The following is a 22,042-nucleotide window of genomic DNA, read 5'->3' on the forward strand; positions in this document are numbered from 1 at the left end:
GGTGGGTTAAGCCTCTGCCTTTGGCTCAGGTCATGGTCTTGGGGTCCTGGGATTGAGCCCTGCATCAGTCTCTCTGCTCAGCATGGAGCCTGTTCCCTGTCCCCACACCCACCTCTGCCTGCCTCTCTGCCTACTTGTGATCTCTCTGTGTCAAATAAATAAATAAAATCTTTAAAAAACTGAGTACATTTTAAAGCTCTTATTGGCCTTATTCAGGAGTCAGGCAGCATCCCATCTGCAGATACAAAGGAGCTGTGAAGAGCTATATGAAATGAGAGACTTTCATAAGCAGAAGGGAGCAGGAGAGGTTACTGGCAAAGAGTGGATGTCTCAGGCAAACTCACTTTCCTTTAGGGGACAGCAGAGTTCTGTCAGGCAGATTACCTCACTAGTAATGAGGTAATCTGGTAATTCCAGATTGATTGGTTCAACCTAGAAGAGATTGAAACTGTAATTAAGTTAATTATTAAGTACCGGTTTGGCAACATGGGCTTAGCACAAGTGACTCCATTTGGGAGCCTGTTGTCTTTTTGTTTGTTTGTTTTAAATATATTATTTATTTGAGAGAGAGAGAGCAGAAGCCCTGGGGGAGCAGCAGAGGAAGAGGGAGAAGCAGGCTCCCCATTGAGCAGGAGCTTGACCCAGGGCTCGATCTCAGGACCCCAGGATCATGACCTGAGCTGAAAGCAGACACTTAACTGACTGAGCCACCTAGGGGCCCTGTCTTTTTCTTTTTTGTAATACTGAAAATCACTGGACTGAGTTTTGGTGTATACAAACATACGAGGGGCTGGGGAATCCATGAGAATAAGGCTTGGTCCCTTTACTGGCACTCCCAGAGACAGTATTGTCTTGGTGTAAAGTACCAGGTCTCCTTGAGGCACACCCGGCTGCAGAGGCATGCAGCCCAGTCAGTCAAACAGAACCCTATGTCCAGAGGGCCCTTCACTTGGTTGGGTGCTCTGCTGTCACTGTCTTGAAATTCTTAATCATTTCATCTTTCAACTTGTGTTGTTTAAGTGAGGTCCTTTGGGACAATGGAGCGTGCACATGAGAGGAAACACATGCAGTCGGCACACCCATCCTCTTCTGGCCACCTCAACCTAATGCAGCACTCGTGTACCCACCCCCAATACAGAATCCAGTGGGTCAATGGTCTGTAAGGGTTCACAGAGACCAAAAATGACTTCAAAGGAATTGTGTCATGAAAGCCACTGGCTTCCATAGAGTGTTGGGAAAATGTGTGTCCATCAAGGGGTAAAACAAATAGTTAAATTAGTTTTTTGCATGATTCCTACTGCTCTAGCAAAAACAAAATACATAGGCATGTACAGGCTACAAGATATGAATTGAGTAATTTCAATTGTTTCACAAATTAAGTATTCTTTATTTTGTTCAAAAGTAACATGGTACAATGTAAACAATAAAATCCGTAATAATAACTCAAATTTTAAATTTCCTTTACTTAGAACATTAAATAGGTATTTTAAAAAATCATCCCAAGTACAGAAAGACTGCAGAATACAGGACAAAACTTTATATTTTAGAGCATTTAATGACACTTTTTCCCTTCTTTTTGAACTAGGGGCCCCATATTTTCATTCCACACTTAGTCCAACAAATTACATATCTGGCACTGCCTTAAGGGAAAGAGGCAGGAACAGTTGGTGCCAGTGACCTGGGCTGACAAAGTCAGTATTTGCCTCTGGTCTTCAAGGAACTAGATCCGATGGAAACCTGTTGCCTGGGGAGGTGCGTGTGTTCTTGGCTGTGAAGGACTGTGCTTATTCTGGAGAGAAAGTGACATTTCTTTCCTCTTACTGCTTTTCCCCAGAAATGCTCTTTGATTCTATTTGTGCACATATGTGTGCATGTCCCTTCAAGAAAACCTCTTCTGCCACAAAAAAAGTGAAGGAAAAGGGAAGGACATTGCATGTAGAAAAGAGACATGGACAGTCCCACCGGAAGGTGCAAGCCGACCAGAAGTGAGGCTGGGACGGAACCACAGGCTGGACTGAAGGAGATGGTGAGAGTTTTAGGGAGCCCAAGCTATCTCATGGTGACAAACAAAAACCAAACTTTCTTATGTATGTTCAGTGTAGACCAGGCAACCGGCTTCCATGCAATGGCTTGGACCCAGGCCCCTTGCATTATGTGGCTCCACTTCTCAGAGTCCCTCACTTCTTGTCACATCAATTCCATCCATTTTCTGTTGGCTAAAACCAGTCACATGGCCCCAGCAAAATGGAAAGGGAGCTGAGAAAGGTAGCTTTCCTTTTGGCCCATGTATTGGGATTCTCCAGCTCCAGCTCCAACAAGAGCTACACACACACACACACACACACACACACACACACACACACACATGCAGATCTATTATAAGGAATTGGCTCATGCAATTATGGACGCTGACAAGGCCCAAGGTCTGAGTCATCAGACTGGAGAACCAGGACTGCAGATGACATCTGAAGGCAGGGAAAAAATCCAAATGTCCCAGGTCAAAAGCAGTCAGGTCGAGGGAATTTTTCTGTACTTATGGGACGTAAGCCTATTCATACCTTCACCTAATTGGATGAGGCCCATATACATTAGGGAAGAAAATTTGCTTTACTCAGGCTACTGATTCAAATGTTAATCTTATCCAGAAAACCCTCACAGACACCCACACAGAATAATGTTGAGTCAAACACCAAAACCAGTCAAACATCTGGTCACCTCTGTGGCCCAGTCAAGTTGACACATAAAATTAACCAGGACAGCCCAAGAGGAAAATGAGAGCACAAGACATGTTCTGGCTGGAGGAGGGCTGGATGGCAGGGAAGGCTGGTTTGATGTAGAGGAAAAGTGATCTGTGGTGGGACTGTTCCCTGAAGGGGAACACATCCTTGAGAGGCCCTCTCAGCTCCAGGCCCATGAAAACCTTGGAGGAGTTGAAGACACAGCAGAAATCCCAGGTGTTCTGTCAGTGCTGGGCCTGGGATGGGGGCTCCCACCTTCCTGTAATGGAAGACCCTAGTGAGAACATTTTGTTCATTTGTTGGTTTTATTAGATCCTGTGACATAGGTAGGACTTGAAGAGTTGCTCGCAAAGGGAGGGGGCGGTGCTCGGCTCCCCAGGAAAGGCTTGGAAGGGACCCTTTTTATGTGGCAAAGCTGCATGCTCACTCCTGCTCACTCTGGAGGGGTAAGCCTAACGCCATATTCCCAGGAAACCTAAAGAGCATGCTCCTCAGAAAGGAGGCCAGAACTTGGGGGGAGGAGCTGGAACCCCAGGAGATTTGGCATGGATGTGGGAGCAAGAGTCAGAGACAGCACAAGTTAACACCTCGGACACACGAACACATAGGAGCCTATGGTCCCAGGCTCTTCTCCTTTGTATTGCATTTGTTCAGGCCAATGGAGTAGACATGGTCTGACCATTTGACATTGGTGGTCACGTCGTTTATTTAAACAAGAAAACATTGCATAATGTGGTCACATGTTTTGGTGGGAAGAATATAGGAGTATCGATGCAAGTATGTTGGAAAATAAGTAGAAGATATAAAATAAAATATTACTATAGTTTTTAAAAAGTTAACTTGAAAATCCTTGTAGATGTTTCAATAGCACACTTTCTATCATCCCATGTAGTCAGAGCTCCTGTCTTGGATAACAGCTTGGCTGCTGATGAAAGCAAGATCCAGCTGTCTTGAGTTAGAAGAGCTTGTCTCAGGTCCAGAGGAGGCCAGGAACAATGGGTACCATGATAATTAGCCATGTCACAATCCAAGCTACTGCAGAGGATCTGCCTGAAAGAGCAAGAAAACTCCAAATGCTTGAGTGTCTGGACTTTCGGGAAGGTAAGACTACATCCCCTCTCCATTTCACCACCCCACATCCCATCTATACCAAGAGGGAAAAAGACAAGGAAGGGGAAGACTGATAGGAAGGGAAGGAGAGAGAAGGAGTAAGAGGAGAGGATAGGAAAGGAAGCAGAAAATAAAAAGAAAAAGGGAATGAGTGATACAGTAGGGGAGGGAAATGAGGGATGCTTTTCTAGGACAATTTGGGTGGCTAAAAAGTGAAAAGATTGGCCTAGCCCTTCCAAAACAATGGCCTTAGTATTGTTTTCATCCTCATTGTAGATGAGCTGTCACCCTCATTTTATAAAGGACAGGGACTGTCTCTCTTTCTTTTTCTGGATCTCAGGATGTGGTATTGATATGAAGGTGGTCTCATGGTCAGATACCAAACTGTCACATAGGGCCTGTGGTGGCAGGACAGACTAGAAGAGGCATGGCAAGTCAGGTGGGAAGAATGAAGAAGAATGTCCAGGTTCCATTGTCCCTGTGTGGGAACAGAGGTGAAGAAATCAGCACAGGTGGGAGAGTAGACTGGGTCTAGGAAGACTGTGAAAGAGCACTGTCCCTGGGGGCCATGGTCCCTGATGACTGGCAGGACAGGGAACTCAGGCAAATGTCAGCACTGTAGGTATGAGTTATTCTGGAAGGGTGTGGATCTGTATACTCAGGGATGTCGTTCCAGGGGTGTGGAAAGTACAAGACCCAGAATGCTGGGCGTAGTAATCTACATTTATTGAGGGCTCCTGCCAGTCCCTAGTGTCTCCAGAATTGAAGAAACTGGTTTTAATTTCAGTACCACTCACTGGAGACCCGTAGGGCACTGTTCTAGAGAGGGTATCTGTACTGTCTCATCTAGTCCTCTTAACAGCATAAGGATTACTATTTTGTCTGGTATTTAAGAAGGATAGAACTTAGAGAAGGGCATAACTTGGAGAAGCTAAGTCACTTGCTTAGCTATTAAGTGACAATCCCAGGATTAACCCCAGGTACCTGACTCTAAAACCTATGAGCTTTTTGCCCCATCCTGGCTATCCCACTATCAGACCTGCGTAGGCTTGATAGAGAGCCGGCAGTGATACTCAAGTGAGTGCGTCCTCCCAAGAGACAGAGAAATCTGAAACATGAAACCCAGAGTCTGTGTTTCTAAAGAGCAGAGAGTCTCTGCCTTAGGATAAGGCCCTCACCCCTGTCCCATCCTTGTTCTTGCTTGTGCTCATCTACTTGGCCCTTCTTTCCTTTGCTGATTTAGGCTGTCTGCCAGGAACCCTTCATGCACCTGCTCAACTGTGTCTGGTCTGCTCTTCCACTTGGACTTTTCCCCTAACAGCTCAGATTGTCCTACAATCACCCAGGCCCCGGATTCTAAGACCATGCATTGTTAGAACAGGGTAGGAGTGCCAGCCACCCTTTGCAGGCGAGGACGATGAACTCCACAAAAGCCAGGTAAGCTTGCTGACAGCTGGTGAAAGAGCCTGGGGTAGAACCTGAGCCTCTCAGGTCTCACAGATGCATTTGGGATCCTCCACCTGAGCAGGGGACTGAACAGGCTCCCCACACCCTCCTTCATTTCATCCAAAAGAAACTAGTTGCCCTAGCCCCCCACCCCCACCCCACCCCCACCCCCCTCAGGAACACTTCTTACCCAGTTTACAAGGTGAGGTGAAATAGACAGTGTCATTCTTGCTGCTCACGGGATTGCTGACTTGGCAGGTGTAAAACGTGGAGTAGTTATTTGGCTCAACGACGATTTCAAGCACAGAATTCTGGAGCCCTGTTGAAAAGGGCCCTGAGTCCCTATACCAGGTATAGTTTATGAGCTGGTTCGGGATCCTGCATGAGAGCTGCAGGTGACATCTATTGTTCACTTCCTGTGTCTTCTGGATTTCTATCTCAGGTTTAGGTACAGGATCTGAAGATCAGGAGGACGTTGCAAGATGAGACATGAGTTCATGCATTTATGAGGCAATTATGCTTTGAGTGTTTAGCCAACAAAACACAAAGGGAGCTAGGGAGGAGCCCTGAGTGCAGTGGAAACTGGTGCCATGGAGAAGAGGCTCCTACAGGAGGAGCCAGTGCGCAGCTTGGCCCTCTGAAGGTTCAGACTGGAAGGGCTACTGCTTGGGGGTGAAGCTAAAATTGATCCAGGAGGGGGAGCCGTGCACCCAGAAACAAAATGGGGTTCTGAGTCTCTGTGGGTCAGAAAGAGCAGCAGAGATCTCCTGGGGTCAGACTTGGTATCCCAACTGTCTAAGTTATGTGAGCCTCCTTCTCCAGCACAAGCCCACAATTGGCACCGTGGCCCACCTGCCCATCAGGTGCTCTTGGGCTCATATTCAGTGAGAGTCCTGGAGTAAGAGATACTACCCTGCCCACGGCAAAGCCCTCTCCTGGATTCATGAGAAGAAGCTCATATAACCCCCAGCACACGTCAGCCGTGATGAACTGTGTCTGCTAACTTTGGTATCTCAGGATTTAGCACAATGCTTACCTGATAGGAATCGGTAAGTATCTGATGAAAGGGTGGGTGGATGGATGGATGGATGGAGCAGTTATGATATACAAAGGACAAAGCAGCAGCTTTGGAGTGAAATCAGCCTAGGTCTTGGACTTGGGAGTGACATTATTGAGATAAGTAACCCCTTGAATTTCCTTCTCATGGGTAAACTGACTGTACCCCATAGAACCATGTTAGTGAGATAAAGTGACACTGTCCATGGGGCACGAGTGTTCTGTGCATGTTGGAGGTCATATAATCATTACTGCTGTCGTCTTGCCACCAGATGGAATGAAAGATAATCCCAGCATCTGCTGCTTCCTTTGCCAGGGCCACTTGTTCTGAAATCCTCCGGGCCTTTTCATGTTGCCCATGGGTAAAACACCTGCAGAATCAGTGCTGCTTTGGTGTCAAAGGATTAGATGTGCCAAGAATTGACCAGAACAGAGCTTACGTCTGGCTGCAAGTGTGTGGGGGGCAATGGGAGTTCCATCTGTCTGGCCTCCGGAACTCTAGCCCCATCTTCTATGTGAACCCCACTGAGACTGCTGGACTTTCCCTGCATGCTTGAACTGAGCAATTTTCATACTATTTTTTGCCATTTCCTGTCGTCTAACCTCTCGTTCATACATCTTCCGCATTTCACATGGCGAGCAGCACGCACTGGGTGGTTTGTGGTAGGGTTCATTGAGCTAGCCGGGGTGGTCTGGCTCTAAGATATCTCCTTGGAGCTATCAGAAATTCAAGGACTGTACTGAAGAATGAGATTTCTGCTAATCTCATCCTGAGGGTCATATGCCCAGGCAGATGTGCTTATGTCACACCAGCTTATGGAATTTAAAATATCCAGAATTGTTGCGAGCTGATTGTGAAACCACTGCTAACTTGGAGTTGGCTGTGGTGGGAGTAATTACAACAGAAATTGGTAAATTATATAAATTTGGGCTTTTCTTAACACCACTGTAAGAGACTTTGAATCTTTTCCTTTTCCCAGAACCTCCCAAATTTTCAGGCCATGTGACTTGGGGGAAGTATGTGAGAAAAGGCTTCCAGCCTCTTAGAACAGGAACCATCTAGTGGGTGGGTTATAGAAGACACTCTTCATTTACACTGTTTTGGGGAAGAAAGATTACAGATATGTTCTGAGTATTCTGTAGAGATTTTGTGTTTATATTTTTGGTAATCATCTGGTAGAAGGAAACTAGATGATAGAATGATTTGGTTTGGGAAAAACCCCTTATTTTCATTTTTTATGTTTCATTCCCATTATCTGCTTTGATTCTCATAACACCCTAAAAGGAAGATGTCATTATCTCATAAGATGAGGCTCTTGGGTAGATATCTGTCGTGGATGCCTGCCCACCCCTCTTCTTTAATTTTGTCTACCTCAACACCACAGAGGTCTCCCCAGGAACCATGTTTCTGCCTTAAATTCTGACCCTTTGGGCCATAAGTATTTCAATCAGTACACATATTTGAACCAAGTTGGCTTAATCAATTTCTCTCTTTTAATTTCTCTTTAAATTCTGAGAATTTAAACCCAGAATTACAAAGGTCTAGACTCTGAGAGGTAAGTCATGTACATGGCAGTGATCCGGAGGCATAGTCCACAGATTCCTGAGGCCGGGGACTCGGGGCTGGCCCTGGTTCTTTCTTCCCGCTGTTCAGCCCTTCCTAACTCTTCTCAGTTCCTTGAATTGCTCTAAATAGTTCTGGTTTCTTTAATAAACTTTCTTCTTTTTCTTTCTTTCTTTCTTTCTTTCTTTCTTTCTTTCTTTCTTTCTTTCTTTCTTTCTTCTTTCTTTCTTTCTTTCTTTCTGCTAAATTTATTTACATCAAATTGGCTTCTTTTACTTGCCATCAAAAGAAACTTACCTAATACGGGCACAGAGATGTTAAGATCTTTCTCCAAGATCACACAGCTAGGAAGTGAGCTAGCAACCAACGTTTTTAACCCAGGTCTGTCTGATTCCAAGTATGATATCCAAGTCCTTATTCTCGACATATTGATTAGGCTAGAGCTGTGAGTGGAAGTTTTTGTCCTATCCATTTTGAAAAATTAAAAAAAAAAAAAAAACCTTCCTTTAACAGCTCCTGCCCCATCCTGTGTCTCTTGTAACTTTTTCCTTAAGTCTGATGAAGTTTGTGTTCAGGTATATTATTAAGATGAGCTCAGAATTGATTTGGGTTGATCACAGGAGAGCATCAAGAAAATAGGAAATCATTTCTATAGTTTTCCCTCTCTTCACATCTCAAATCACTAACATCAGAAGAACTTTTAAATGTCCTCAGGCTATCAATTTGGGCTCTGCTGGCCCAGGGTCACTCCCCAGAGGAAGTGGCTCCAGGGGAAATTAATGAAGCCTGTCCTGAGGTTTCTCTATCCTCCTCCCAGAGAGAGCCCCCATGAACCCTAGGAAACCTCCCAGTGGTCCCTCCGGGGTCCTGGAGTGGGACTCCCCAAAACTCACCGAATACCTCCAGTGGGATATGCCACTCCTTCTCTGTCCCAGACTCCGTCAACACCCTGAGGATATAGGTGTTGCTGTCCTCTTTCTGGACATTATGGATGCACAGATCATGGCTTTGACCAAGACTGACCCTGCCCTTAAACTTAGAGTTGAAGAGAATAGTCTGGTTGGACTCCCATTCTAGAATCTTCTGACTGGTGGTGTAAAACCAGGTGAGTTGTTTGTACTTAGCAGGCAAATTGGAGATTTGCAGACTCACGTTGGTGCCAGAGATGGCAGTCACCCAATGTTCTGAATGACCTGTCAACGAGAGTGAGAGCCATCTTAGAAAGGCAGAGGGGCCCAGCGGGCAAAGCTTCTGCCTGAGCTGGTGGGATGGAGAAGAGAGAAGAAGTTTCTGCTTGGAAACAGTAAGTATGGTCTTCACCAGGGGGTCTGGCCTCTGATCAGGAATGCAGTAAAAGTTGGAGCGTGAGGGTGGGTATGGGGGTAGGGTGTGTTGCTGATAATCCTTCTAGTTCTCCCCCAGAAGATAAAGAAAAAGGACACTGATGCTGGCCCCAACTCTCTCCCTTGCTCTCATACCAGTAGATTTTCAAATAAAATGATGACAAGTCACATCCCCTCTTCTGGGCTTGTGTTCCCTCTTGCTTTAATTTACTTCTCTAGCAGTAGGCAGGAAGTAGAGAAGAAACAAAGTTTAAAGTGAATGGGAACCAGAGCTATTCAGTGGCAAATTATGATAGAAGCATGAAGGCATTTCATTAATGAAAGTAGTACGCTATTTTTCTGGGATTTGTAATTTTTATAGTATTTCTTAGCTTTTAAAACGTGTGATACGTTGGGTTTCTTTTCTCATTCTAACTAAATTCGCTTTTGTTCCTATTTGTGTTTGCTGTTCTTTTTAAAAAATTTTTTTATTATTTATTTTTTTTTTTTTCATGAGGGTGCCCAAACCTTGTTTGGTTAAGGCAAAGAAAAGAAAAGATGACAGCAAGGAAGATGCAAGATGAAAGGAGGTGTGTTGAATCTTTGTAGAGGGAGAAGAACAAAGGAGGTGGATATAATTAGGCTGAGAAAGAACAGTGGAAAGAAGCTACCTGTAGAAGAAAAAGAAATACAACCTGTATTACTCTGGCCTCCTCTACTGTCCCTCAAAACCTCAGTCATATTGTTCAACATCATGTATACATATCCAGCTGTTCACTTTCCACAAATCTGTCCTTTCCAAAAGCATTCTCTTCAACTGTTAAAAGACTGAAAATGCCTGTGTCCCCAGGGCTTTCAAGTTTCTAGTTATTAATCCTTCCCACCACCCGTCTCTGCCTTCAACAGTCTATTGAGCACCTACCCTGTGCCTAGTGCATAGGCAGACATACTCAGGCATTCCTGGTCACAGCGCTTCTGTTTGGTCCATTCCACACACTGTCTTATCTGGGACATAACCAACTCAGTGCCCGTAATGGTACTTGAACAACCACTATGTGCCTGGCACTGTGAGAGGCTCTGGCGTCAGCGATGCAGGTGGAGTATTTGCCTCTCAGAGCATGCAGCCCAGCAGGACATTCTCTTCAGGATTTTAAAATCACCAGACACAGAATCTAGACTTGTTCTCATTCTGCTACTTGCTTCCGTGTGAATTAATAGAAGTGGTGACAATAGATAGCCCAGATCAGTATTTTCCAACCCTGGCACTATTGCTATTTTAGGGTTCTCTGTTGTGGGAGCTGTCCTTGTGCACTGCAGGAGGTTCAGCAGCTATTCCTGGCCTCTGCCCACTAAAGACCAGTAGCCCTTCCCACCTGTGACAATCAGAATGTCTCCAGATATTGCCAAATATCCCACCCCCATTCTGGGTAAGATCTACTGGCCTAAGTCATCCTTGGCAAACTCTCCAATAAGTGTCAGACATATGCTCAGGAAGATAGCACAACTCAAAACTAACATCCTCTTTATTTCTCAGTAAGAAGTGATAGCCAACCACCAGAATGATCTTTTGGGAATCAGTACACATAGGTCGTGAAGACAAGAGGAGGGAAAGCTACAACATCCTGTGCATGTCCATATCTTAGCAATCATGTCATATTGAAATGATATTTGATGTCTCCTACCTGCCTCGATCACCAGAGTATAAGCTTCCTAAAGAAAGGAATGAGTTCTTTGAGTCTAATTCATTTTCCATTAAAGTGTGAGAGTTGAGAACATGTGTTCTGAAATCACACTGCCTCAGTTCAAATCCTGGCTCTACCATTTGTTAGCTATGTAAACATGAGCATGTTACCTACCCTCTCTGTCTTTCTTTTAGTTATTATCTCATAGAGTTCATAATGGTTAAATTTATGTGTCACGTTGACTGGATGCCCAGATAGCTGGTAAAACATTGTTTCTGGATGTGTCTGTGAGGGTGTTACTAGAAGAGATTAGCATTTGAATAGGTAAACTGAGTAAAAATGATCTCCCTTACCAATGCGATGGGCACCATAATCCATTGAGGGCCCAAAAAGAACAAAAAAGCAGAGAAAGGGCTAATTTACTTTTTGCTTGATCTGGGACATCCATCTTCTCCTACCCTTGGACTTTAGTGTTCCTGGTTCTTGGGCCTTGGACTTGGACAAGGACTTACACCATTGGGTCTCCTGGTTCTTGAGCCTGCAGATTTGGACTGGAGCTCTACCAGTAGCTTCCCTGTGCCACCAGCCTGTAGATGACAGGTTGTGAGACTTCTCCACACAGAGAAGTACACAGTATGGGTTTTGCTTCCATAATTACGTGAGACAATCCCTCATAATAAACCTCTTTCTATGTATTTATATATATATGTATGCATACATATATATATATAATAAACCTCTTTCTATATATTTATATATAGATATATATATTCTGTTTCTCTGAAAAAGTCTAATACAGAGTTTCATTAATAAAATGCTTAGAATATAACAATACAAATAATCAATTAATAAAAGTAAAGTACTTAGAATAATACTTGGAAGAATAATAGGCATTCAATAAATTTCATGTATTTTTTTATTATTATTACCTACATTGTTTTTTGTATCCATAACACCCAGTACTATGCCTAAGTTACTAAGCTGTTTAACAATTACCTGTTGAACTTATTTTATTATACCAAAACAGTGGTAAAACAAGGACTAGACTAATGATATATTTTTTTTTTAGAAATGGATGTTCATATGTGAATCTGAAAGATTGAAGAATGTGAAAGAAGGGGCCTAAAATTAAAAAAAAAAAAGTAGCAGCTCCTGAATCAGCTTTCACTTGTAGCCTAATGGTCTAAAAATAAAGGATGTCGGTATGCACAAGAGATAACACAAAACCAGGTCACTGACGTAGGACATGTGATGAAAAGAGGTCCCAGTACCTCCATCAGAACAGTCAACTTCGCTGAAGCTTCCTTGGAGAAGGGGAAAGAAGGATGCATCTAATGAGAAAGAATGAAGAAGACAGAGCACATAGACTCAAGTGATGATCCAGGTCCAGTTATATCTTCATCCTTTCTCCTTGTGAGAATGGAATCTGCTTTATAAGGACAAAAAACTGCTTTATAAGGAAAAAGAGATTATATTTGGCAAGGGTATTCCCAAGACAATCAAAAGAACTTCAAATTTTAGTGTAAGGGACAGGGAGAAGCTACAGCAGACACACAGTCACTAATTTTGTAAGCTTCTCAAAGGCAAAGACAGTATCTTGCTCAAGTTTGAATCCCCACCATACTCAGTTGACATTAAGAGTTTAGTAGACAATGGGTGAATGGATGACAGTGACAAAATGTATATATGTAAGTGCTCCCAGTCTTCTTTTCATAACCTCCTGCTAGTCAAAAACATTTTTCATATTTTTACTTTCCACTCAGCTTTTCCCTCTTGTTTACTTCTTAAGACCCGTTTGGACTGATGAGGCAGGGAGGAAAGGAAAAGATAAGCAAATACCAAGGTCACTCAAGCTGGTTTAGGAAATAGGGGTGTTAGCGCATTGGGGCTCAAAACTGTAAGACTGTCTGGGCAGCAGATGGATGGGACGGTTTGAGAAGACTAGAGAGGACAGGAAAGATGAGTGTAGGAAGTGTTGCTGTAGTTTATTAATTGGATTTCCTTTAACATCTTTTGAGAGACTATAAATAGAAATCTGAGTTACTATTTAGTTACTTATAACCAATGAACTATGTTTCTTAGATATGAAAATGTGCCCAAACTGGGCCAATGGGACCCTGTCTAATGGCTGGATCCTGATAATAATAAATGAATAAAATCAATAATGAATGAATAAAAGATGATTATTAAGACAAAGAAAGCAGAGGAGCAGTGGAAGAGGTGCCCAGGAATTCTCAAAAAAAAACCCAACAACATAGAAATGTGTTGAATAGAGCATTCAAGTGTTCAGATATCAAAAGTCAATGCAAAGCAGGTAAAAGAAACCTTAAAATATTAATCCAACAGCCTCAGAAGGGTTGAGATATGCCTGAAAACAGAAAATGGAAGAGTGAATTTTGTTCTGAAATATCTAATGAAAGGGTAGCCTGGAAAAGTAATAAAAACCTGAAGATAGAAGCAAAAGAAAGAATGCTCGACTGACCATTTAAAAAGGGGTAACAGTCTTCTGAAAGAATTCTACAATTCATTCACAAGTTAAAGAAGAAATATGGATTAATTTTACAAGTATAGATTACAAAATTAATGCGGAAATGAAGTACTATAATTTGGGGTATCAAGATGGTGGTTTAGTCTGCTAATTATCTACTAAATTCAGATAAATTGATATCTATATTTATGTGGTTTTTTTTCCATTTTTAAAGTAAATTGACAAAATTTTGATTCGCCTTCCTAACAATTGCTTATGTTCCAAGGTAGGAGAAGTAACTGTAAAGAAAGTTAATTCTAACAAGAAGAAGTATTTGGTTATGTATCTGGATGCTAAGGATAAAGTAACTGTGTTTATGTGCAGTTTACAATAGAAAAATGAAGCCGCTCTTTCCTGTGCCACGCTTCCTGTCCGTAGAAAACCAAAACTAAAATGGCGAAGGAAGGAAACAGAAAAAAGAAAGTGATCATTTCATACCAAAGGGTCTACCCAGCAAAGTGGAAGAGATCCCACAGAAGTTCTCATCACTTTAAAATCAAGTCACATGGCTTCTGATAGAATTATTAAGGAAGAAAAGACATGAGTTTTAAAGATACTAATAGGGAGTTACCAAGAGCTCTCTGATGGGATCAACCATTTATCTAACTTGTACAACCTTTTAAGGAAGTAATATTTAAAACTGAAGTATAGGGCGCCTGGGTGGCTCAGTGGGTTAAGCCGCTGCCTTCGGCTCAGGTCATGATCTCGGGGTCCTGGGATCGAGTCCCGCATCGGGCTCTCTGCTCGGCAGGGAGCCTGCTTCCCTCTCTCTCTCTCTGCCTGCCTCTCTGTCTACTTGTGATCTCTCTCTGTCAAATAAATAAATAAAATCTTTAAAAAAAAAAAAATAAATAAAACTGAAGTATAATTGACATACAACATTATATTAGTTTTAGGTGTACACCACAATAATTCAACGTTTGTGTATATTGTAAAATGGTCACCACAATAAGTCTAATTTGATGACTCTCTGTAGTGTTATGCTTAGATTCCCTTCTCATTATCTTTTATGGACCTGTTATAGATTTTTGCTTTGTGTTTAACCTGGTTAACCATGAGGTTCACATATGACAGGTTATATATATAACAGTCTACTTTAAGTGCAAGTTAAGTTTGATTGCTTTCTAAGACCCTGCATTTTTACTCCCTTCTACCACATTTTATGTTGTTAATGTCACATTTTACATCTTTTTATTTTGTGTATCCCTTAACTAATTATTGCAGTTATAGTTATTTTTTACTACTTTTCTCTTTTAACCTTCATACTAACTTTATAAGTGATTATTCTGCTACCTTTACTATATATTTACCTTTACTAGTGGGACTTTTACTTTCATACATTTTCTTCGCATTAAAGAAGTCCCGTTCACTTTTCTTTTAAGGATGGTTTAGTGGAGGTGCACTCTTTTAGATTTTGCTTGTTGGAAAAGTATATCTCTCCTTCAATTCTGAATGGTTATCTTGCCAGGTAGTATATTCCTGGTTGGAAGTTTCTTACTTTCAACACTTTGATTATATTATGCCACTCCCTCCCGGCAAAGTTTCCACTAAGAAATCTGCTGATAGCCTTGTGAGTGTTACCTTGTATGTAACTAGTTTTTTTCTTGCTGTATTTAGGATTCTCTCGTTACCTTTAACTTTTGACATTTTAATGTCTTGTTGTGAGTCTTTCTGTGTTTATCTTATTTGGAAATCTCCAGAATTCCTGGGTCTGATGTCTGTTTCCTTCCCCAGGTTAGAAAGTTTTCAGTCATTATTTCTTCAAATAAGTGTTCTTCCCTTTTCTCTCTCTCTTCTATTGGGAGCCTTACAATGCAAATATTATTGCACTTGATGTTGTTCCATGAGTCCCTTAAGCTATCTTCACTTTTTAAAGGTGTTTTTTTCTTTTTGCTGCTCTGCTTATGTGAATTCCACTGTCCTGTTTTCCAGTTCACCAATTATTTGTTCTGTATCATCTAGTCTGCTACTGAACATCTCTAGTGCATTTTTCAGTTCAATTGTCACATTCTTCAGCTCTGTGACTTCTGTGTTGGGTACTTCCTCATATTTTCTCTTTGTTGAAGTTCTCACTGTGTTCATCCGCTTTTTTCCTGAGTTCAGTGAGCATCTTTATGACCATTTCTCGAACACTTTCTTTATCAGGTTACTTATCTCCATTTTAGTAAGGTTTTTTTGTTTTGTTTTGTTTTTTTGTTTTTGCCCCTGGGATTTTGTCTTGTTCTTTCCTTTGGAATATATTCCCCTGTTTCCTCGTTTTGCTTTATTTTCTGTGTTTTTTCTATGTGTCAGGCAAAACAACTACCTCTCCTGGTATTGAAATTGTGGCCTCTGTAGGTGATGAATCTCATTATTTAACTGTGGTCAAACTGATTGTCTCTTGCACTCTCTCTAATTACTTCAGACCCATGGAACCCAGAAACACAATCCCCCTGAATCACCAAAGAGGGTGTTCAAGGGGCATTCCTTGTGTGAGCTGTGTGTGTGCTTGCTGGTTTGGAGGGACTATGGGGTGGGAAGGGAACAAAACACCAGCCCACTGAGGAGGCAGCATGGTAGGGTAGAGCTGCATCAGCAGCACAACAGAGCAGGTGCTAGCAGTTTAGAGTGAGAGTGCAAAAATGGCAGCTAACAGCACTAGCAAGCTAGAGATAGAACATAAAAATGAGACCCACTGGCACCTCCATTCCTGGATAGAGTCCCAAGAGGATTTGTCTTTGTGGGGGACCCTTTAAGATCAGCAAATTAATCTCCTTCACATATGATATAGGCTCCTTTCAAATGGTGCTTTTGTGTGGAGTTGTAGAATGAATGAATCTGCATGTGAGCCCTTCCACAGTGGAATCTCCATTCCCTACAGTCCTATGGTTCTCCTGGGTATAAGCCCCACTGGTTTTCAAAGCTCAGTATTTGGGATAAGGCTTGTCTCTCCAGTGCAGGTCCCAAGTTGGAGTTCCTGATATAGGGCAAAAAAACCTTGTTCCTTCAGAAAGAAGTTCTATATTTGTGGGAACCCTTTCCAATGGTGGGTTGCCATGCCTAGGGTGGGATTTTGGTGATACTGCCTCTCCTAACCATCTTGATGTGGCCCTTTTATCCTTTGTTCTAGAATAGCTGTTCAGCTAGTTCTCAGGTTCTTTTCAGAGAGAATTATACTGTGTGTAGTCATTGATTTGTGTCCATGGAAGGAGATGAGTTCAAGATCTTACTACGTTACCATCTTGAACTGCTTCCTACCTTAAGGAAGTAATTTGGCAATAGAGATCAGGACCCCAGGTTTTGTTATGGGTGACAAGAGTACTATTTCCTAAGATGGGAAAACTAATGAGTTTACTAGGCCAGACTGCAAGAACTCAATTGAAGCTGAGAGAGAAGAGAGAACAAAAGTAAACTATTCTAAGACATTTCAGTGTGAATGGAAAGGAAACTAGCAGGGCATTGTATAGAGGGACATGGAAGGTAAAAAGAGGTTTTTTGTTTAATTTTTTAGTTTTATTTAAGAAGGAAAAGATAAGCTTTGATAGGTCAAGAGATGGAGCCAGTGGAGAAGGAAACTTGGAAGAGAAAGAAGGTGACCAGTGGCATTGGGCTAGAAGGGGTTTAGAGAAGAGTTAATGGCTCAGGTCTTGCCTGGAAGGGGAGATACTTCATCCTTTGAGGGAAAAGAGAAGGGGGAAAAGACAGTTGGGGATGTAGAGAGTCTGTAGTTTAGAGGTGGTAGGCAACAAGTTGAGAGGTTCTCTGCTTAATGATCTCCAGTCCCCATTTTTTTAGTGAAATAGGAGGCAAATTCTTTGCTGAGATCCCAGCCTGACAGAAACAACGATTCACAACTTCCTTCCTCCCTCCCTTTTCCCTTCCTTCTATCTATGCATCCATCCAAGCACATATACATATGTACATCAATTTATTCATTTATTCACTCTTTTAATAAATGTAGAACAAGCACTTACTATGGACTAGGCTCTGTGGTAGGCACCATGCATAGAATGAAAGAGACATAGCTCCTTATCTTAAGGAGCTTCCATTCTTGTGGATACAGACAATTAACCACTATTGGTGATAAGTATTAGGATAAGGAAAATATGGAATACAAAGGGAGCATATCACTTGAATTTAGGGGTCAGGAGTGGCTTCCATAGATAGTGTGAGTGGGAATTAGTATAAGTAGAAATTAGCCAGGTAAAGGTGAGGACTGAGAGTAATCAATGTTCCATCTAGAAGAGAAGAAAAGAGAAGAAAAGTATCAAGTGCTCAGAGACCACAAAAGCAAGGTCCACTTAAGGAAGCAGAAGTAGTGCATTTGATTAGAACACCAAATGGGGGAAGGTAGTGTAAGGCCTATTTAGCCAGAGAGGCCCCACCTCAGTTGAACAGCCATTTTGTTGTTTATGCAGTAAAACTTAAATTGACCCTGCCCTCCCCCCTCCAGGGGAACTTAACTTAAAAGCAAGTCCGGGAAACCAGTCCCAGGTAACAAAGCCCAAATACAAGGGTGGGCCAGGTCAGGTGGAGATAACGGCCCAAATGCAGGGATGAGTCGAGTCAGGTGGATACATCCAATCAGTAAAGTATGCATAGTCTCCCTAGCTACCAAGGAATGTGGGCCCCACCTTTTGGGTGCCTTGTGGGTGCCAATTCTGACTAAGGTGATAGGCTAGTTCAAATAGCTACTATGGGGTGAATTGTAGTTCAATTGGCCACCCGTGTGTGACCGAGCAGCTTTCTCTGTGTATTGCTATGTCATTGGCCACCTTGTGTGGCCAGGCTCAACTGCATGGCCTTTGCTCTATAAAAGTTGGTCTGTGAGGCAGGGAGGGGTCGCCCTCTCTGTAAGGGGCGGCGCCAACCAGTCTGTTTGACCGTCGGCTTGATTCTTGATGCTTGGCGCAAAATAAAGCTTTGCTTGACCTTCGCTTTGTATCAGTCTTGTTCCTTTGACCATAGACCCATTATTGGGGGACCCAACAATAGGAAGTGACCACATTATCTAATGCAGGCTTATGCCCAGTGTCTGCTGTAATTCTTGTTCATTATGATGACCACTGATGAGTTTTTAAAAGAAGAGTAAAATAAACAGATCACCATTTTAGAAAATTTATACCAATGGCAGTATGGTAAATACTAGATAGAGAGAAGAACTGAGTTTTTAAAAAAAGAGCTTTTAAGCAGGATAGGAAACTATTATAGTAATTGGATGAGAGAAAATAATGTCTTGATTTAGGACAGATGGTTTGATCTGCCAGCAGAAGTGGGTGGAATTAGATATATTTGAGAGACTTTTTGAAGGTATAATTAACAGGACTTACTCACTGGAAATGACAGGCAAGGAAACGGAAGGAGGTAAGGATGGCTTCCAGAATTCTGGCTTCAGTAATTGGACACAGAGATGTCATTTGTTGAGAAAGCAAACAGCAGAGGAATAGCAGATTATAAAAATGTTTTAAGTCAGTAAATTTTTGATACTCTTTCCATCAAGAGGTGGTATCTCCATCCTCTCTCCTTGATGATGGCCTCAATGAGTGGGAGACAGCAGAAGTATGACTCACAAAGTGAGGTTAGAAAAGACCAGGTGGTGTCTGTCAGGATACTCACCCTAGGAGGTTTGGCTACCATATAAGAAGATCAGACAAACGGTTATTGTAGTATTACTTAGCCTAGGCACCAACCATGTGACTGAAGAAACCTCAGAGATGACCTCACGCCCCACCATGATCTGGCCACACACACAGGAGATACTGAGCATAGTCTGCCCTCTCATTCGTGCACAAAATAAGTGATTATTAATTTAAGCTGCAGAGATGTGATGGCTTATTTCACAGCAATAGATAGCCAGAACAAAGATGATGAATCAGATTTGGGGCATATGTTTGTGGAGAATCTGGAGATGTTTTAAAAGCAATTAAAAATTCAGATCTGAGGGTAATGAGAGAACTTTGGGCTCTGAAGTTTACTTATGTCCTTCCCAGGCTCTTATTTGTCTCAGATTATGTGTGTCACATTTTCAAAGCACATTCTTTATTTGATTTGATCCTAATATAACCTCTTGAAGAAACAGGAATCATAAAGGGCTCCTAGGTGGCTCAGTCATTAAGTGTCTGCCTTTGACTCAGGTCATGATCTCAGGGTCCTGAGATCAAGCCCCAAGTCAGGCTTTTGGGGAAAACCTGCTTCTCTCTCTCCCACTCTCCCTGCTTGCATTCTCTCTCTCGCTATATCCCTCTGTCAAATAAATAAATAAAATCTTAAAAAAAGAAAGAAAGAAAGAAAGAAATGGGAAGTATATTATTATACCCATTATAGAGTTGAGAAAGCAGAGGCCCAGGAAGCATTTATGATTTATAGAAAATGCCATAGCCTGGAACCCAGACAAAACAAAGGTCTTCTGACGCAGTACATGCTTCTTCCACTGCACTCTGCTAAGTGCTATGAGCAGAAGGAGAAGATGCCCAGTAGTGGAGGGAAACTAAAATCAGAGTGCTGAGAGACAAAAGCCTGAGGAGGGATGAAAGAGGAGATTTAAAAATGCTTCTCAGATTTATCCACAAAAGCATCCTTTACCAGGGAGGAGAGTACCACTATGACCCCAGGAAGATCTAAACATAGAGACCGAAAGAAAGTTCTTTGAAGTCATTCATTCATATATTCAATAATTATTTATTGAGCCCAGCCTAAGTTCCAGGCACTCTGCTAAGTTTAGCAGTGTACATGGTCTCTGTCCTCACGTCCTCTCAAAGAGACACTCGAACAAGCAATTCACCATCATAATCTGGAGGCTTACAGGAGGAAGTCTCATAAAAATGGAAGCCTACAGAAGGGGCAGAAGGAGAGGATGGTGCAGTGAATCCTGGGCAGAAGGAAAAACCTAGCCATAACAGAGAAAGCACCTCCTTCAAGGCAAACAGCAATTAATAGGGGGGAAGTCATAAACTGGGGATAAGATGACCATCTGTGGGCATAATCTATGCATGAAGAGATTTAGACACATTGCCCTGGTGTCTAGAGAAAGTCCTGAAATACTCCAGTTCTCTTAGCAGCACTATCTTTCCCAAAAGTTGGATTAATATTTCGCATCAGCCTCCACTCGCAAGGCCATATCTGTGTTCTAAGTTGAGTCAGTGCCATGGAACCCACACAGCTAGGAATGTCCTGAAGACATCGTGTGTCTAGATGTACACAGTCATCAACCAGACCCAAAGTACTGTCACCCGGAGAGTTCCTACGGCAGTGGTCAACAGGGCATGACTGAGCATGACTGTCTCCTCTTCCCAAAAGTTACACCGTAATTTTATGATGCTGTGTTGGTTCCCCGTGCTTGTTCATTTTTACTCTTTTTTTTTTTCTCCCCATAGTGGTGAGCACTAAAGCCTTCGACATGAAAAAGACCTGAGTATCTCTTAAAGGGAGTAGTGAGAAAGGCAATAGCTTAACTCCCACTTCTCAGCTGACCTGAAAAAAAAAAAAGGTACTGGAAGGTGAACAGCTGTAACAAAACGGAGAGCTAACTCAGTCCCTGGGTACATGAGGGGGACCAGGACAGCCCATGGCAGAGGAATGACCCTCAACTCCTAACAACTAGATGCTGAGAGCTCCTTTGATACTGAGGTGCCTCAGGCTTCTGCTCAGACCCTCATTCAGAGACTCTAGAGAAAGCAATCCTCTCCAGGTTTTCTTTCCTACAATTTAGGTGTCTCTTTGGGATCACAACAACATCATTTACCTTTGTTCAGGACATAATCCCTTGCATCGACAGAGGTCTGAAGAATGCATCAGGGAGCACAGTGTACAGAGCAGAGCAGAAAGTGCGGCAGCCATCAATGGGCAGCTTCCTCTTACTCAAAATGCAAAACAAAACGAAACATCTTCCTGGACCACAAAGCATGGAACAAAAGCTGAGGGGCCTCCTTCCCCGTCTCCCTGAGGTCCTGTTTTTTGTCATGATCCCTTGGGGAAAGAGAGAGGCTGATTTTCCAAGGCTCAGGAAGTTTCCCCAACTCGCCACAGCCCTCCTACCAGCACAGAAGTATCTGCTGCCTGGAGACCACACTCCCATTTGAGGACTAAGCCCCACCCCATAGCCCCTTTTCCACCTCACCCGAGCCTTCAATGCACAATCACATGCACACAACTTGTGTGAAGTACCTTGAGTGCTGGTTGGCAAGACCAAATGAAACAGCAGTAGAAGTTCCAGAGCCAGACACGGCTTCAACCTTTGGGAGCACATGTTACTTCCCGGGAACGCTGGAGACAGGTGGGAATCAGGCTAAGAAGAGACCAAGGGCTCCAGAGCCATTGAAGTCACAGTCCAAGGTGAGAGGAAAACTCACTGATCTTTTTGATGCTCAGCAACTCATGGGTGGAGCCTGGGGACAGAAAACAGGAAGGCGTCATATCTCAGAGCAGTACGGAAGCAAAATGAAATTAACTATTTTGTTTGAATGTGCAATCAGTTCTGTTTTCTGGAGAGAGGATCTGTAGCTTCTGTTGGATTCTCGGAAGGGTCAGTGCTCAAAGATTGAAGTCCAAAAAAGAAAAGAGGAGAAAAGATTAAAGTCCCCCCGGTAGAGAATATCTAATTTTGGTTTCCCAGGCAGGAG

The 22,042-nt window shown here is 42.7% G+C and overlaps 1 protein-coding gene across 2 annotated transcripts; it reads right to left on the bottom strand.

The window, feature by feature from the left end:
* Positions 1 to 2,194: 2,194 nt before the first annotated feature.
* CD48 (CD48 molecule) lies at positions 2,195 to 21,823 on the bottom strand. 2 transcript variants are annotated; one of them, XM_032849451.1, is made up of 4 exons: positions 21,588 to 21,818; positions 8,808 to 9,107; positions 5,485 to 5,751; positions 2,195 to 3,788 (listed from the first exon to the last, which is right to left on the bottom strand). In XM_032849451.1, the coding sequence occupies exons 1-4, from the start codon at positions 21,667 to 21,669 to the stop codon at positions 3,709 to 3,711; spliced, it is 729 nt and encodes a 242-aa protein (XP_032705342.1). In that variant the 5' UTR covers positions 21,670 to 21,818; the 3' UTR covers positions 2,195 to 3,708. The 2 variants fall into 2 exon arrangements, with proteins under 2 accessions (XP_032705342.1, XP_032705343.1); XM_032849452.1 differs by lacking the exon at positions 2,195 to 3,788 and adding an exon at positions 3,795 to 4,326 and having other exon boundaries at positions 21,588 to 21,823.
* Positions 21,824 to 22,042: the final 219 nt, after the last annotated feature.

The sequence above is a fragment of the Lontra canadensis genome, unplaced genomic scaffold, assembly GCF_010015895.1.
Source record: "Lontra canadensis isolate GAN:19392208 unplaced genomic scaffold, GSC_riverotter_1.0 scaffold230, whole genome shotgun sequence".
NCBI lineage: Eukaryota > Metazoa > Chordata > Mammalia > Carnivora > Mustelidae > Lontra > Lontra canadensis.